At 42.4% G+C, this 18,040-nt stretch overlaps 1 protein-coding gene across 1 annotated transcript in view; it reads left to right on the top strand.

The window, feature by feature from the left end:
* Positions 1-1,146, top strand: part of PPEF2 (protein phosphatase with EF-hand domain 2) — a 356,454-nt gene extending 355,308 nt beyond the window's left edge. Inside the window, exon 19 of the mRNA XM_085643039.1 lies at positions 545-1,146. Coding sequence (XP_085499165.1) covers positions 545-735 — 191 coding nt within the window. The 3' untranslated portion in view covers positions 736-1,146. The remainder of the gene's footprint in view (positions 1-544) is intronic.
* The last annotated feature ends 16,894 nt before the right edge of the window (positions 1,147-18,040 follow it).

The raw sequence follows: 18,040 nt of genomic DNA, 5'->3' as shown, positions 1-18,040 counted from the left end.
CTCCCCACTTGTAGGGTTCCATGGTTAGTAGTAGTTTCTGTATAGGCGCCGCTAATAAGAGCAATGGACTGGTGGAAGCTGTCTCCAGACGAGTGCCCCGGCACTTATTTTTCCACTAATTAACCGCTGGTGCCTACGTTGGTACTAGGCTACTGAAATGTGTCCAGCACAGGGGAAAGGACGAGAATGCCCCATATTGGATAAATATGGCACATTCCTGACCTTTCCCTATGATGCAGGGCAGCGCAGCAAGTTAACTTGCTGCGCTGCACTGTCCCACTCTTCCTGCAAATATGTCCCGAATTTTTTTTTAAATAAAGCATTGCTCCATTTTTTGATCACTTGACAATGATGTTCCTTGTTTTGGGAAAAGGGGGACTCTCAATCACACCAGCTGTGCACATTTTTTATAAAGAAACCTAAGAAGGAATTTGTGGTGATCCAAATTTAAACAATGACCAGAGGTGTGGTGATAGCCTTAGATACCTCGAAAACATAGTTCAGATCAATTCTGTGTCTCACTCATTGAAATGCTTTTCTGCAGGTCTGATTTCGTTTGATGAATTCCGCCACACTTGGAAACTGCTGAGCTCCCATCTGAACATTGAGATCAGCGACAGCGCCATCAGTAATCTGGCACGCAGCATTGACTTCAACAAAGATGGGAACATAGACATTAATGAGTTCCTGGAGGCCTTCCGCCTGGCTGGCCAACCTCACAATGGGGACCGGTAACCCGCTGTCAGTCTCAGCCGACCTCTATGAGTTGTCACAGAGATGAAATGATGGTAATACTTTGGGAACTCTCCAGCCGGATCCTTTTATATGACATTCATCTGTTGCCCTTGCTGCACCAGGGACTTTCCAAGCAGTGCTTGAATTGTACCTGTGCCGACGAGGAAGTTCAGAACCATGGCTAAAGTCCTATATTGGGATGTACAATAATCAGCTGTTTATGGTGAAAACGACTGCATGAAGGAAGGGCAGGACAGAACTGATGGTTTGATGTTTTGTGTCTTCAAAACTTTTATCTTTTTATCTGTCTGATTTAAGAACAACATCTTCAGCAAACTAAGACAGCTTCAGTGCCCACACCCAGGCTGGACTTTTATGAACACCATTCACCAAACCGAAAGCCTTTGGACACTGCGATGCTTCGATAGTATTTTGATAATTGCTGTCAAATATTTTTCTGTTCCGACTTGTTGATGTACACTTTGCTTGATCCTGATAATTCAATTTTTACTTTCTTCTGCTTTTAGCTAATAAATGTCAGTGTTGCAATTCTTTATTTATTTTTCAACTGTTTTTATTTTGTGAAAATGTACGAAAAAAGGGGGTATTGAGAAACACTCCCTAGAAACATATAAGTGTGGCGATAGGACAAAAGGACACATTGACATACTGATTGCCTCTCGATCTGGAGAGGAGACACTAGCATGTTCATATACAGAGCAACATAATGAATTAACATAGATTGTACTACAGCGTTTCAGAGAAGGCCTTACAACATCATTATCACCATTATGAAGTCCATGTTAGTCCATCCATCTCCCCTATATTTTATTAAATTTGAGTGGTCATCCTCTACTCCTATAGATGACTCTTTCCGCTGCCATATATAAGTCCATCCCTTTTCTCCATTCATCAAGGTTAAGTACCTCAGGAGTCCCCCGGGGCTTGGCTAGGTCTGGTTTGACCACCGCTAATCCCAGGTTACATAGTAATAACTGCATTCATGGTATATCCAAGTCATTGGGACTCCCCAAGAGGACATATTTAGGATCATCAGGGAATTGTATTTCTAGTATTGTGCTCAGTTCTGACAGTATTTGGCGCCTGTATGTTTGTGTGTTTGGACAAGACCACAGTGTGTGAATGAAGTCTCTCTGATTCCTCCCACAGCGCAAACAGTCCGTGAGGGTGCTCTACCTATTCGATGGAGACTGGCCCTCTCATAGAAAATCCTATGCAGGATTTTTAGCTGAATGAGGCATAATCGGGCCCTGATTGCCACTTCTCTCAGGAACATCATGGCAGCCTCCCAGTCAATATCCTCCAGGGTGCCTACTTCTACTTCCCATGTTGTCCGTAGGTTCTAGGAGGGTATCAGGCATATTAGTGTTAATAGTCTTTTAGGTGTAGGAGACAGCTTTCTTGCGTAGGTCGTCCATTATAAGCTTGTCCTCTAAGCGGGTTTATTCAGGGAGGTCCTGGGGGATATTTTCAGCTTTCCATGCATGTTTAAATTGTAGATATTTATAATATTGTCGGTTGTGGAGCTGGAATTTCTACTGGAGAGAAGTAAAGGGCATTAAAATACCGCCCTCCAATACGTTGCCCCTTTAGGAATGACTATGCGATCCCAGTATACAAAGTTTCTGAGTTTAGTAATCTCTTTCAAATGTCTGCCCATCCACAATGGTGTCTCCTGTGTGGATTTTCTGTTTCCAACCCATGGAGGAATTTGCCTTGTCCCACGCCTCTAATGTTTATTTGATTCTCTTGTAAGAAGCCACATCATCCCCCACTGCCGTAGAGGAAACATTGATACGGGAGCACATGGAATTAGGCCTGTTCTAGGGCATAAGTGGGATGGTCTCTGTCCATTTATCCCCAGTCATTATTGGCTATCAGGCAGGATGCCCAGTAATAGGTCTGGTGATCGGAAGGCTTATACCCCCATTGTAGGGGTTACGTTGTAATGTTCAAAGGGCTATTCTTGGATACCCATCATTCCACAATAGGTTTCTAAGTTTGCCCTCAATTCGTGTGAGAATATCATCAAGGAGTCTGGAGTACGTGTTTTGCAAAGCACATATGAATTTTGGGATGGTTATCTTTTTAAATGGTGTTACGCTCCCCAAGAGTGTTAAGCGTAGTCTCTTCCAGCAGGCCACATCTAATTGAAATGTGGACAGTATTGTTCTTACGGTTTTGTCAACACTACTCTCAGAGTCTGTCGTGGCATAGATGCCCAGGTATTGGAACCATTCCGTGGTTATTCTAAGTAGTCGGGGAAGATCGTTCGGTTCAGGGCGTCCGCCCATGGGGAAGAGTACTGATTTTTCCCAATTTGGGAGTGAGTCCATGGGTTTGGAGAGGTATAGCGGAATATCATCTGCATAAAGGGACATTTTTCCTTCCAGGATAGGAGAGCCCTCAATCTGAAAACCCTCAATATCAGGGTGGGCCCGGATCAGGCATGCCAAGGGCTCTAAGGTCAGGGCGAGAAGAAGTGGAGAGAGCGGGAAGGCCTGTTGGGTCCCTCTCTTGATTGGAAAGTCATGGGATAACATGTTGTTTACTTTTACAATGGCCATCGGTTCTGTGCAGAGTAGGTTTATCCATCTCCTGAAACATGGTCCAAATCCCTGTTTCTAGAGGGTTTGGGTCATAAAGGGCCGATGTTATGCATCAAAGGACTTCTCGGCGAGGAGTGAAACTATAAAATGGAGGTCTTCCCTGTGCTGGATTCCTCTTGCCATCCAATTATGGAGTTGTCGCAAATTTCCCCTAGTTGACCGTCTTGGCATGAATTCAGATTGTAGTACACATAAGCAACTATGAGTCTAATACAGTTGAAGACCTTGACACAATAGTAAAGGTAATGCTAAAGGTAGTAAAGCTGCGAATTCATGTATGCATATGTGTGTGTATACATGTGTGTATGATTCCCATCATCCACCCGAAGTGGTTTGCTTCATCATCTGGGAAAACGGGGACTTATTTGAGAGCCATCTTCTACTTGGAAATTGTAGATCTTGGTATCATGAATGTCCCAAACTGTTCAATAGTATAATGTTGTTGTTCGATGAAGAGAGGGTGAGATGGCTGCAGTGCTTGTGAAGGGTGCTAGTGTATAAGTGCTGTTTAAAAATTGTCTAACAAGGCACTAAAAAAGCTTTATTAGATCGCTACCTTATTGACAATATCTAAAAACAGTGCTGTAACAGTTTCAAAAATATAATAACTGTGTTGGAGAAGGTCTACATGTTTCTGCTATCGGATGAAATTCATCCAAGCTTTCATCAGGACCAATAAAGCTACTGCAAAGATCAATAGTGCCAAAGTGACTAAAAAGTGGTATATACAACCTGGACCCAAGTGGGGGCCAAGAAGCTCCGTGGGAAGTAGTTTTAATTCACTGACCTGCACGGGTAGAAAAAGAAGAGAAAAGAAAACACAACATAGCAAAAACCAGTGACATAGTGTTCTTTTCAAGGTCAACATATAGCATCCAGAAGAAATATCAAGTATGCAAATACTCATAAATTTATTTAGACTATAATAAGCCTGTCTGATTTAGTAAGGTAGAGAAACTTTTTGGCACTTACCCAATTAGTGGTGGGTGTGCACCTCACCTCACCTGGCAACTGCTCAGGTTTAGGAGGCCCCGCTCTGTAGAAAAATCAGAGTGTTCAACAATATTAGAACCCATGTATTGGGTTGTTTAAAACCGCTATGGCCCACTCCGCGCCGAGTTAAAAACCGCCAGAAACACACAGTCTGCCGTTTGAATGAAATATAATAAGTAAGAGCTCAAAGAAGTGATGACAGTTGGTAATCCATTTGAAAACCAAAGTATCCTCTGACTGCAAACCCGTCTTGCGAAAGCATTCAGATCTATTGAAGCTGGTCCGTCCCTCTGCTCAGTTACAATGAAAGCACGGGAGGGAGTGCTTCTGCACTTGCTTGTTATAAAACTGAAACAATAAGATGTTGCTACTCACCTATCCGTCGGTACCTCTTGTCGGAGCTGAGCTCGAAGGGGAGGCAACCCGCGGAGTGTGAGTTATTGGTTAAAGTAAGGAATGCCGGTCTTGGTTGCCCAGGCAACCGAGATCGCGGCGGCAGTAGAGCGCTGTTGAATGCGTCATCCCGTTACGTTGGTAGACCTGGGAAATGTAGTCTTGCAACCCTCCTTTGGATGAGGAACGGGTTGGTGTAGTCTTTCTATATCGAATATCCATTTGATTGCTCATAGCCTCTTAAAAATACAAGTGAATTTCTTTCATAATATTAGAGCCAAGATTTGGTATCATAAACTAATATACGATCTTATCCCACAATCAAAGATGGTCATAAGTCCTTATGTGATTTCGGATAATGAAGGAAAAGATATGTTCAATGTGGAAGCGTATAGTATATCGTGCTGGCCAAACCAAAATTACAGTATGTATGGTGTTAGATCATGTCTGTTCTTAAAGCGAAGACCATGGGATATCATCATTCAGCCCATGGCTATCACTTTGGAGTTTAAAAACCCATTTCTGTTCCTTCTGAAAGAGGAAGCTAGTGACATCTGTTACATGTGGTGGGATAAACGGTTGTTCCAGAACGAGCCATTTGATATCTTCTGGTTTATGATTTAGTGTCAGAAAATGGTTAGTCATTCTGGTTGCTTGTTTTTTGCGCCTAATAGTGCTCTTATGTTCACTGATTCTCACTTTAATTTTTCGGGTGGTCATCCCTACATATTTGAGTGAGCAAGGACATGTAATCAGATAGATGGCTTTCTCTGAATTACAGTTGGTGTGTTTACGGAGAACCCAGGGTTTTGGGGTACCAATATCTACTGATTTAGTGGGTTCTGTCTGTGAGCACACTGAACAAGAGCCACAAGGGTAATGGCCTTGTACCGGTGGCAAGTCCCAGAGTGTGGGTGTGATAGAATTGCTCTTGACTTTGGGTCGTGTGTGTATAAGATTATCCCTGAGGCTCGTTCCTCTCTTGAAAGAGAACAGTGGAGGGGGAATCTTATCATTGCTCAGATTCAAAATGCGCCAATGTCTACGCACCACTTTTTGCTCATCATTCGATAGCGTGCTAAAGGTATTGACAAATGTCAGTCTCGTGAGTGGTGGTTTAGGTGTTGAAGGCGCAATGAGAGCGTCTCTGTTGTTATTTGCCGCTCTTTTTCTAGCTTGTCTTACCAGAGGTGTGGGATATTTCTTCACTTTCAGTTGTTGAGATAGATCTTTTGCATGTTTGTCAAAGGTCTCTTTGGTGGAGCAGTTCCTGCGAATACGCAGAAACTGTCCGACAGGTAGATTTTGTCTTAGTGACTTGGGATGGTGACTCTGGAAGCTCAGAAGAGAGTTTTTTGCTTGGGGTTTCTTGTACAGTTCACTCCCAAGAGTCCCTTGTGTGGGGTAAATGACGATGTCCAAGAATGGCAATCTGGATTTATCATGTGTTACTGTAAACCTCAAGAAGTTGTTTTGAGTGTTTAGCCAAGCATGGAAATCAAGAAGAGTAGTGACGTTCCCATGCCAAATTACGAGGATGTCGTCAATATACCTCTTCCAAATGACGATTCTGTCACGGAAGGGATTGATGTCATTCAGCACGCTATTCTGTTCAAAAAGATGAACATAGAGATTCGCCAGGCTGGGCGCAAAAATGCTGCCCATCGATGTTCCTGAGGTTTGGAGGTAGATGGTTTCTTCAAACCTGAAGAAATTCTCCTTCATTGCCAGCCTGGCGCATTCCATGATAAAGTTGATCGGGGTGATCGTAACTAGATCTTTTGTGTCCAGTAAACCCCTGATAGCTTCTAATGTTTCATCTTGGGGAATACAGGTATAAAGTGATTCGACATCGAAACTTACCAAAAGGTCTGTCTCGATGTCGAAAGAAATCTCCGGTAATAATCTTAGGACATCTTTGGTGTCCTGTAGAAATGTTGGCATTTCTTTAACCAATGGCCGTAGAAAAAAGTCCACAAAAGTGGACAAGGGTTCTAACAGTGACCCTATCCCTGATATAATGGGACGTCCTGGTGGTGGTCTAGTGGCTTTATGTATTTTTGGGAGGACGTAAAATTAAGGCATGAACGGATATTTGGTAATTAAGAATTCAGACTCTTGCGGTGTAATCCAGCCTGATTCTTTTGCTTCATAGACCAGGTCTTGTATCTCCTTAGACAGTCTCGCAGTTGGGTCTTCGGGTAAAACCCGATAAGATTTGCCGTCGTTCAATTGTCTTAGACATTCGTTCCGATAGTCTACCATCAGTCTCTAACAACACTATAGACGAATGGCAAACTTTGCTCACCCTAAAAAAATCACACTCGCGCACCTTCATACACGGTGCGATAATGACTGAATATTTGAGAAACAATAGTGCTCTCATGGGCCTGATAGTAACAAATACACCACGACTTTTCCTGACAGATAAAACTTTTCTTAAAGATTGGTCGCTTATCGCGTGGCGCTGCACCCGCGATTGGCTGATTTTAATCATTAGTACAGCTAAAAAAGCAGCCGATCTGATTCTTGTGGAAATACAAACTCTGGAGGGCCAAATAAAAGCCACGATCACGAGTGCCCTATTTAAAAGAAATCTCGAGGACACCAACAAATCGAATAAAGAGCACAAAGATACTATTTTACTGACGAAAATTGAAAAATTCAAAAAAGATCTGGCTCGTTTCTCTTTTGAGAAAGTCTACCCATACACAAGTGACACCTATACCCCGCCAGAATACAATAAAAAAGGCAAGAAATACGGCTCAAACTACTCTTCGTCAGGGACAGACACCCTTTCATCAGATTCAGAAGGTTCAACCACATCAGCACCGTCGTATAGACAAAATAACCAACGTTCACGTGCCAGTAGGAGACGAGGTACACAGAATCACTATGACCAACCAAGCCCCTGGTGGCCCCCAGCACCCTGGGGCTATCAGCCCTCACCATACACTCCACCGATGCCACCTTTTCCTTGCCAGCCGCCCCCACCTAATTTCTTCGGGCAGCAACCTTTTTTAGGGCAAGGCCGTGGACGCAGCAGAGGCAGGAGAAGAGGAGGGCCACAAGTACATTGGCAAACAGATCAGCCACCACAGAACACTTAGAACATAAGGAAAACACAACCACAATGACTGAAGGCGAACGTGATGACCTAGTGGTTAATTTAAGCCAAAGACAACTGACACCAACTGAACTCGAGGTCCTAAACAAAGGTTTAGGCTATGTCCCAACCTGTGTAGGCGACCCTTTCCAATTGAGGTGCGAAATGGGAAAGTTCTTTCGCAAAGTCCGTCTACATTTCTTTTTCAAGAATAAAGAAAAAGAAAAAGAAACGATGGGCCTTGATGACCAAATTCTAGAATCTAATACAGGCTTAAAATCACCTTCTACTTTCAACCCGCCAGCACATCTGGTACCAGACCACGTTAAAGTTTTCGAACAAGCTGTAATTCATGATGTTACCTCTCTCTGTTCTAGGAGTAATAGCGGCTACTGCAACTTTACTTTCTTGCAGAAACAAGCCATGACAACACTATCCAATGACGATACTATCACCATAAAGCCCGCTGACAAGGGCGGTGCTATTGTCATCATGGATACAGCAGCCTATCGGAACGAATGTCTAAGACAATTGAACGACGGCAAATCTTATCGGGTTTTACCCGAAGACCCAACTGCGAGACTGTCTAAGGAGATACAAGACTAAGGGGCATATGTATCAACATCACCATTTGCGATTCTCAAATAGCGATTGTTAAAGAATCGCTATTTGAGAATTGCAAAACGGGATGTATTTAAAAAATCGCAAACTTTTTGCGATTTCTTAAAATTCCTTAATTGCGATTAGCAAATTGCGAAATCGCAATTAAGGAATACCTGGCCATTCATTTCTATGGGCCAGGAGACCCATAGGAATGAATGGGAAGTAATTCTCAAATAGCGAATTCGCAATTTGCTAATCGCTATTTGAGAATAATTTCAAAGGTGCAAGGGTGTCATGATGACACCCTGATGCACCCCTGAAATGAGCATGTGTGTGCATATGGCGCACATACATGCCCTAAGGGCATGTATGAGCGTCACGTGGCACTTTGCAAAATTAAAAATAGTGCATTTTGAAAGGAAATCGCAAATTACCACCAACTGGAAGTTGGTGGTAATTTGCGATTTCTTAAGGATAATTCGCACAACTTGGGTGCTTTTTACATATCATTTAAGAAATCGCAATTTGCGATTTCTTAAATGCTTACGCAAAATTAAGAAATCGCTAAATTAGCAATTCCTTAATTTTGCGATGGGATTTTGCCTAATACATCCCGTTTTGCGAATTTTTAATCGCAAACGCTGTATTTTGCGATTCGCAGCGTTTGCGAGTAAAAATTAGCTTGATACATATGCCCCCTGGTCTATGAAGCAAAAGAATCAGGCTGGATTACACCGCAAGAGTCTGAATTCTTAATTACCAAATATCCGGTCATGCCTTACTTTTACGTCCTCCCAAAAATACATAAAGCCACTAGACCACCACCAGGACGTCCCATTATATCAGGGATAGGGTCACTGTTAGAACCCTTGTCCACTTTTGTGGACTTTTTTCTACGGCCATTGGTTAAAGAAATGCCAACATTTCTACAGGACACCAAAGATGTCCTAAGATTATTACCGGAGATTTCTTTCGACATCGAGACAGACCTTTTGGTAAGTTTCGATGTCGAATCACTTTATACCTGTATTCCCCAAGATGACACATTAGAAGCTATCAGGGGTTTACTGGACACAAAAGATCTAGTTACGATCACCCCGATCAACTTTATCATGGAATGCGCCAGGCTGGCAATGAAGGAGAATTTCTTCAGGTTTGAAGAAACCATCTACCTCCAAACCTCAGGAACATCGATGGGCAGCATTTTTGCGCCCAGCCTGGCGAATCTCTATGTTCATCTTTTTGAACAGAATAGCGTGCTGAATGACATCAATCCCTTCCGTGACAGAATCGTCATTTGGAAGAGGTATATTGACGACATCCTCGTAATTTGGCATGGGAACGTCACTACTCTTCTTGATTTCCATGCTTGGCTAAACACTCAAAACAACTTCTTGAGGTTTACAGTAACATATGATAAATCCAGATTGCCATTCTTGGACATCGTCATTTACCCCACACAAGGGACTCTTGGGAGTGAACTGTACAAGAAACCCCAAGCAAAAAACTCTCTTCTGAGCTTCCAGAGTCACCATCCCAAGTCACTGTGACAAAATCTACCTGTCGGACAGTTTCTGCGTATTCGCAGGAACTGCTCCACCAAAGAGACCTTTGACAAACATGCAAAAGATCTATCTCAACAACTGAAAGTGAAGAAATATCCCACACCTCTGGTAAGACAAGCTAGAAAAAGAGAGGCAAATAACAACAGAGACGCTCTCATTGCGCCTTCAACACCTAAACCACCACTCACGAGACTGACATTTGTCAATACCTTTAGCACGCTATCGAATGATGTGCAAAAAGTGGTGCGTAGACATTGGCGCATTTTGAATCTGAGCAATGATAAGATTCCCCCTCCACTGTTCTCTTTCAAGAGAGGAACGAGCCTCAGGGATAATCTTATACACACACGACCCAAAGTCAAGAGCAATTCTATCACACCCACACTCTGGGACTTGCCACCGGTACAAGGCCATTACCCTTGTGGCTCTTGTTCAGTGTGCTCACAGACAGAACCCACTAAATCAGTAGATATTGGTACCCCAAAACCCTGGGTTCTCCGTAAACACACCAACTGTAATTCAGAGAAAGTCATCTATCTGATTACATGTCCTTGCTCACTCAAATATGTAGGGATGACCACCCGAAAAATTAAAGTGAGAATCAGTGAACATAAGAGCACTATTAGGCGCAAAAAACAAGCAACCAGAATGACTAACCATTTTCTGACACTAAATCATAAACCAGAAGATATCAAATGGCTCGTTCTGGAACAACCGTTTATCCCACCACATGTAACAGATGTCACTAGCTTCCTCTTTCAGAAGGAACAGAAATGGGTTTTTAAACTCCAAAGTGATAGCCATGGGCTGAATGATGATATCCCATGGTCTTCGCTTTAAGAACAGACATGATCTAACACCATACATACTGCAATTTTGGTTTGGCCAGCACGATATACTATACGCTTCCACATTGAACATATCTTTTCCTTCATTATCCGAAATCACATAAGGACTTATGACCATCTTTGATTGTGGGATAAGATCGTATATTAGTTTATGATACCAAATCTTGGCTCTAATATTATGAAAGAAATTCACTTGTATTTTTAAGAGGCTATGAACAATCGAATGGATATTCGATATAGAAAGACTACACCAACCCGTTCCTTATCCAAAGGAGGGTTGCAAGACTACATTTCCCAGGTCTACCAACGTAACGGGATGACGCATTCAACAGCGCCCTACTGCCGCCGCGATCTCGGTTGCCTGGGCAACCAAGACCGGCATTCCTTACTTTAACCGATAACTCACACTCCGCGGGTTGCCTCCCCTTCGAGCTCAGCTCCGACAAGAGGTACCGACGGATAGGTGAGTAGCAACATCTTATTGTTTCAGTTTTATAACAAGCAAGTGCAGAAGCACTCCCTCCCGTGCTTTTATTGTAACTGAGCAGAGGGACGGACCAGCTTCAATAGATCTGAATGCTTTCACAAGACAGGTTTGCAGTCAGAGGATACTTTGGTTTTCAAATGGATTACCAACTGTCATCACTTCTTTGAGCTCTTACTTATTATATTTCATTCAAACGGCAGACTGTGTGTTTCTGGCGGTTTTTAACTCAGCGCGGAGTGGGCCATAGCGGTTTTAAACAACCCAATACATGGGTTCTAATATTGTTGAACACTCTGATTTTTCTACAGAGCGGGGCCTCCTAAACCTGAGCAGTTGCCAGGTGAGGTGAGGTGCACACCCACCACTAATTGGGTAAGTGCCAAAAAGTTTCTCTACCTTACTAAATCAGACAGGCTTATTATAGTCTGAATACATTTATGAGTATTTGCATACTTGATATTTCTTCTGGATGCTATATGTTGACCTTGAAAATAACACTATGTCACTGGTTTTTGCTATGTTGTGTTTTCTTTTTTCTTCTTTTTCTACCCGTGCAGGTCAGTGAAGTAAAACTACTTCCCACGGAGCTTCTTGGCCCCCACTTGGGTCCAGGTTGTATATACCACTTTTTAGTCACTTTGGCACTATTGATCTTTGCAGTAGCTTTATTGGTCCTGATGAAAGCTTGGATGAATTTCATCCGACAGCAGAAACATGTAGACCTTCTCCAACACAGTTATTATATTTTTGAAACTGTTACAGCACTGTTTTTAGATATTGTCAATAAGGTAGCGATCTAATAAAGTTTTTTTAGTGCCTTGTTAGACAATTTTTAAACAGCACTTATACACTAGCACCCTTCACAAGCACTGCAGCCATCTCACCCTCTCTTCATCGAACAACAACATTATACCATTGAACAGTTTGGGACATTCATGAGACCAAGATCTACAATTTCCAAGTAGCAGATGGCTCTCAAATAAGTCCCCGTTTTCCCAGATGATGAAGCAAACCACTTCGGGTGGATGATGGGAATCATACACACATGTATACACACACATATGCATACATGAATTCGCAGCTTCACTACCTTTAGCATTACCTTTACTATTGTGTCAAGGTCTTCAACTGTATTAGACTCATAGTTGCTTATGTGTACTATTTCGCTGTCTTGGGGATTTTACAACTATTAGAGTCTTTAAACTTTATCCCTCTGACTCCTACTCGTTATCGAGATATCATAAGATAGTAATATGAATTCAGATTGATCATTATGGACTAGCAGAGTGATCACTTTCAAGAGTCTGCTGGTTAGAATGATAGCTAGGACTTTTAATTTCTTTCAACAAAATAGTACGGTAGGAGCTGCAGGATTCGTGGGGCTTCCCTGATTTATGTATGACCGGCAATACTTATCTGTAAATCTTCTTAGCATTGTTTTGAAAGCGCAAACTCGACTCAAAGGTATCAGAGCACTTTACATGAGCACCAGTTGTATTACAGATGGACACATTAATTTTTAGGCAAGGGGAGATTAAGTGATTTGCCCAGAATCTAAGGATGTTTGAGCCTCCCGCCAGACTTGAACGTGGTTCCTCAGCTTCAAAGTCGAACACCCTAGCTGTTAAACCACACCCTCTGACACTGTCTTCAGAATATCCAGTAGGCTGGTGTTACACTATTGTAATGTTACATGCGCTACACCAATGAGCTGTCCAGGAAAGCATGAAAGTAGAATAGCACGACAGTGAATTCGTAATCTATCTCAACCACCCCCCAATAATGTTTCATTAACACTTCTATTACAACAAATAATCTATAAGGGGGACCACCACAAAGAACACCCACACCCTAATTTGAACGCTTTCTCTAAGTTTATCTGTTTGTTACTCTGTTTATAGCTTCAACCTTTAGGCTAACCCTATCCAAGTCCCTTTATCTAATTCGTACCCAGTCCCACTCTCTTCTACTTAGCCTTTTGTTATAGTTTTACTAACCCTTAAACCGAGCTTTTCCTTAACCCTTTACCCAAATTCACCCCTGAAAGATCCTAACTCTGAACTCGGTCCTCACACTAGCACCTACACGTACCCTAATCTTGCATTATGTTACTACGAAAATGCCCTGCTGACTTCAATGGGAATGTTTTTGTGCTTAATTTTATTTATGGCGGTGGCCGCTTATCAATACACCAGATAAATACTAAATTGTCTCTGCTGTATGGCCAGTAATTGGCTAAATTGCAGATTATGCATTATTTTCACTGAGGCCAGGTAAAAAGCAAAGAATCTTCAATATTAACCTAGCTTCTGTTAAATAGCAGAGATCTGGCCATTGATAGGGCAGACGGCAAAAAAAGCCTCTTTTTCTGTGCACCCGGAAAAATGACATACATTCCATACAGTTTGCCACCTGTACTCCGCTAGGAAGAATGTTTCTCTGTCATTTCCTCAGAAGTCAGACAAATAGCATAGAATTTATGCTTTTCACCTAGTTAAGTAGATTTGAGGACGCAGAATTTCAAGTGTATCATGCAAGGCCGTGCAGGATACAAATTTGCTGCGCTGAATTGCATAAGTGGGAAAACACAATACAGTGCCATTGCTACAAAGATTAGCTTGCTAATCAATCAATCAATTATAGCATTTGTAAAGCGCACTACATACCCATGAGGGTCTCAAGGCGCTGGGGGGGGATGGTGCTACTGTTCGAAGAGCCAGGTCTTGAGGAGTCTCCTGAAGGATAGAAGGTCTTCGGTCTGCCGTCAGTGTGTATGGGGAGGGTGTTCCACGTCTTGGCGGTAAGGTGGGAGAATGATCTGCCACCGGCGGTCACTCTTCGGATGCAGGGGATGGTGGCGAGGGCATGGCCTGCGGACGGAGCTGGCGGGCATGTAGAGGCTGAGTCGTCGGTTGAGGTACGCTGGTCCGGTGTCGTGGAGTGCCTTGTGTGCGTGGGTGAGTAGCTTGAAGGTTATCCTCTTGTTGTTGGGGAGCCAGTGCAGGTCTTTCAGGTGGGGTGTGATGTGCTACTGTTGTCATCCACTGTGCTGGTGCACAAACAGGATACCTCATGTAATGCACAGCCTCAGCTTCTCTAGCATAAGGTCTGTGCTGGAGACATGCTCATCCAGTACAAATACGTATACATAGATACATTCAAAAGGTTCCAGTTCATTGGATGTGTCTTGTATATTGCTGCACACATGCAATATGTAAGTTTGTGTGAGAAATAAACCTATTTCCCTTTGTTTGCACTTGCTTCAAGAAAGCATTAGTTTTACACCTAAAGCCCCCTCTGACTATTTTAGTAGATGGGGCTTTCTGATTAAAGCAATGGGTGTATGTGTTGATCCACCTCAGTAAAGCCCCTTTGAAGAAAAGAGGGGCAAAATATTTTTTGTGGTCTGAAAAGTTCTTTTCCAGTTCAAAACACTTTTTACGGTGGATGGTAACCAGCATGTACAACTTTGCGCCATTTATTGCCAGCACAAATCTTTAGTAAATCTGGGCAAAGGTTTCTGTTCTGTTTGCCTACATGGCTTTCTACCTCACGCATGAAATAATTTTACCATTATGCTCTTGTTATAGGATGCTAGCATCAAGATGCCTCAGCATATGTGCGCTTTAGAAGCTGTTTACTTACTTACTCACTGACAACAACTTTCTACACTTTCACAAATTTAGTCAATTCCTGTAACTTCACCTGTGTTTCCACCCAAAAATGTTTTTTTAGGAGAATTAGCATTCACAAAATACAAGAAAGGCATTTTTTTGCAGTGGTTTTGTCCTACAAACTATACTTTGTGGGATTTTGGCTGTGACTAGTTATCTGCCCACTACATAAATAATGATGTTTCTGTGGGATTTATCTAGGTTCGGGTTAAAATGTAGAGTATGGATTATTTGCTATGTGGCCAGTATAAAAGCAAATAATCTCCACTATTTACCTAGCAGAAAGTTGAAAAGCAGATATATTTACTTTTTTGCTGGTGCATTTACAGACAGCCAAGAAATGTACCTACTCACCTTTCCCACTAGCAAATATAGAGAGGCTATACAGTTTGACTTCTATACTCCACCAGTTAAAATGTTTCTCTGCCATTCACCCACTGGCCAAATAGTATTGAACATCAGCTAGTTATCCTTTAGTTGGGTACGTAATGAGGTTTCTCTGCTACTGACCAGACTACTATTGAACAGCCCATAAGTCACACCTTTTTGCACTTAGTAAGAAATTGGGTTATTGGTTGAAGGGAGTGAAAACCCTGTTCAAGCAACAACCATAATCCTTGTCCGGGTGAACCGCAAAAGTCACTAAATTGACAAATGCTTAACTCTCTGGTAACTTGGCACAAAAGCAGTCAGGATTAACTTAGAGGCAATAAGTAAAGTATTTATGTCGCACTCAAACAGGAATAAAGAAAAACACATGAGTAATTTTTAATAAATAAAATGGTACCAGAATGACAAAAATTCAATTAGTGGAACCGGAGATATCAAATTCACAAGTTTTATATATGTATAGTGCCTAAAAGTACAAAGTGCCACTTCTCTTGCTAGACCGGGGGAAAGTCACAAGTTTAGGCTGACCGCGATGGAGCACGGGCCGGATACAGGGACCAGGTTAGTGCAACTAAAAAAGTTACCTTCTTTAAGTCCAGTGCAAAGAGTTCTGTGTAGGGGGCCGTGAGGTCAATGGTCACCACTTTTGCACAAAGAGCTGGAAGGGTGTCACAAACTGCTTATGTTGGAGCTTCACTTTAGCAGTTTCATTGTGAGCTGTCAGTGCGGTAGTGTGAAGTTCAGGTCCTGTGTTGCCGGTCATTGCTGGCAGCCTCTGTAGAGTGAAGAGTTGGGTACACCAGAGCTTCACTTTGGCACTCATCGCGGGCAGCAGTGTCCCGACACGAACACGCCAGTTTGCGAAGAGCCCAAAACTTCAGGATTTCTCTTTTATTGCAGAAGAGTGCACTCTGATACAAACCAAGGGTCCAGGGCCTGTGTAGGTACCCCTTAGAGATCAGGGACTCAATCTAGCAGAGGCCAGCAGGGCTCAGGCAGGTCCAGGTGCAGGCAGGTCCAGTTACAGCAGGACATCTGCTGGGGAGTTGCCTCTTGAGCTTGTTGTGGCATTGTAACTCAGAACAGTAGGCCAGCCAACTGACCCTTATGGTCATTCAGGTTAGCCTGAGATTAAGGGAGCAGGTCTAGCCTTCTTTCTCAGAGTACAGGGAAGGCCCCAAGCAGCAGTGTAGTTCAAGTGAAAGAGGAAAGAAATATGAATGACGTAGTGAATCCGACAATTTGTTCGTTACAAGTGTAACCTATCAATCATGGCCAATGCTGGATCGCCCTTCACTATAATTTCTAAACCAAGTTTTGATACAAAGCTGGGATCATGTGTGAACCTATTGTTGCCACCTGATATCCAAGTTATAAGATTTGATGGTCACAAGATTGGATATTTTCTTGCCAATACAATGTTCAAAGCAAGATCTGCAATGATTAAGATATGTGTGGCTGGTAAGGGAGCCAATGTATTGGAATGGATGGAACAGAAACACCTTAAGATCACTTTTAATCCAGGTGCAGATGATTCAGTGTTAGTTATCAAAGAGCTGAACATAAAGGATTCAATCCTGGGTGTCTTTCCCAGTGTTATCTGTGAGACTATGAAAACTTTTCTGGATTTGAACACAAAATAATACTGACGGATGGTCTTTAACCTAACAGGAAAAAGATGAGAGGAGTAACTTTCAGTATCAGTAAGAACTTACAAAAACTCCTTGAACAGCTGCAAGCAGATAATATCACAAAGGAAACAGAATCCTCAGATTGTATTTCACCAGTGATGGTGACGAAAAAGAGTAATGACGATCTAAGGCTTTGTGTGGACCTGAGAGTGCATAATGTCAACACTTTAGTGCACAGACATCCTTTACCAAAGATCAATGACCTATTCTCCTTGCTAGAAGGGGCAAATACCTTTTTCACACTTCATCTGCAGAGTGCATATCAACAAACATAATTATCTGTGTCTTTTAAAAGACTAACAGCATTCATTACACCTTTCGGTGCTTTCCAGTTCAAAAGAATGCCATTTGGTCTGGCATCAGCACCCTCAATTTTCCAGAGGATAATGTTCCACTTGTTTTAAGGCATGGAAGCTAAGGACAGGTTCATCCAAGATGGCATATAAGTATTTACAAGCCTGAGGATTTTGAGACATTAACAGAAGTATGCATTGGGTTGTCTGCCTGGGGATTGGTTCTATGTGCAGACAAGTGCAGGCTATTTGAATCTCAGGTGAATTATTTGGAGTACACATTATTGGCCAGAAGTGTAGTGCCAAAAGACACCTTGATGGACGCCATAAACAAAGCTCCAGAACCTAATGAAAGAAGACAGATTATGTTATTAATTAGACTCTGTGAATATTTATGCAAACGTTGTGCAACATTTCACTTCTGTGATGGAGCCATTAAGGAAGCTTCTGTACAAAGATGCACATTTTGTCTAATATCAGGAACAGCAGTAGGTTTTTGATTTCATCAAACCACAAATTAAGCATGCTTCTGCATAATCACAGAGGACGTAGGTGCATATGGCCTAGGAGTGGTATTATCCCAAAGAGCAGAAAGTTCGGAATGGTTCATGGAATATGCTTTCAGAACCTTG

This window comes from Triturus cristatus, chromosome 2_2, assembly GCF_964204655.1.
Source record: "Triturus cristatus chromosome 2_2, aTriCri1.1, whole genome shotgun sequence".
Classification (NCBI taxonomy): Eukaryota; Metazoa; Chordata; class Amphibia; order Caudata; family Salamandridae; genus Triturus; species Triturus cristatus.
This window is presented reverse-complemented; position numbering and strand designations above follow the sequence as displayed.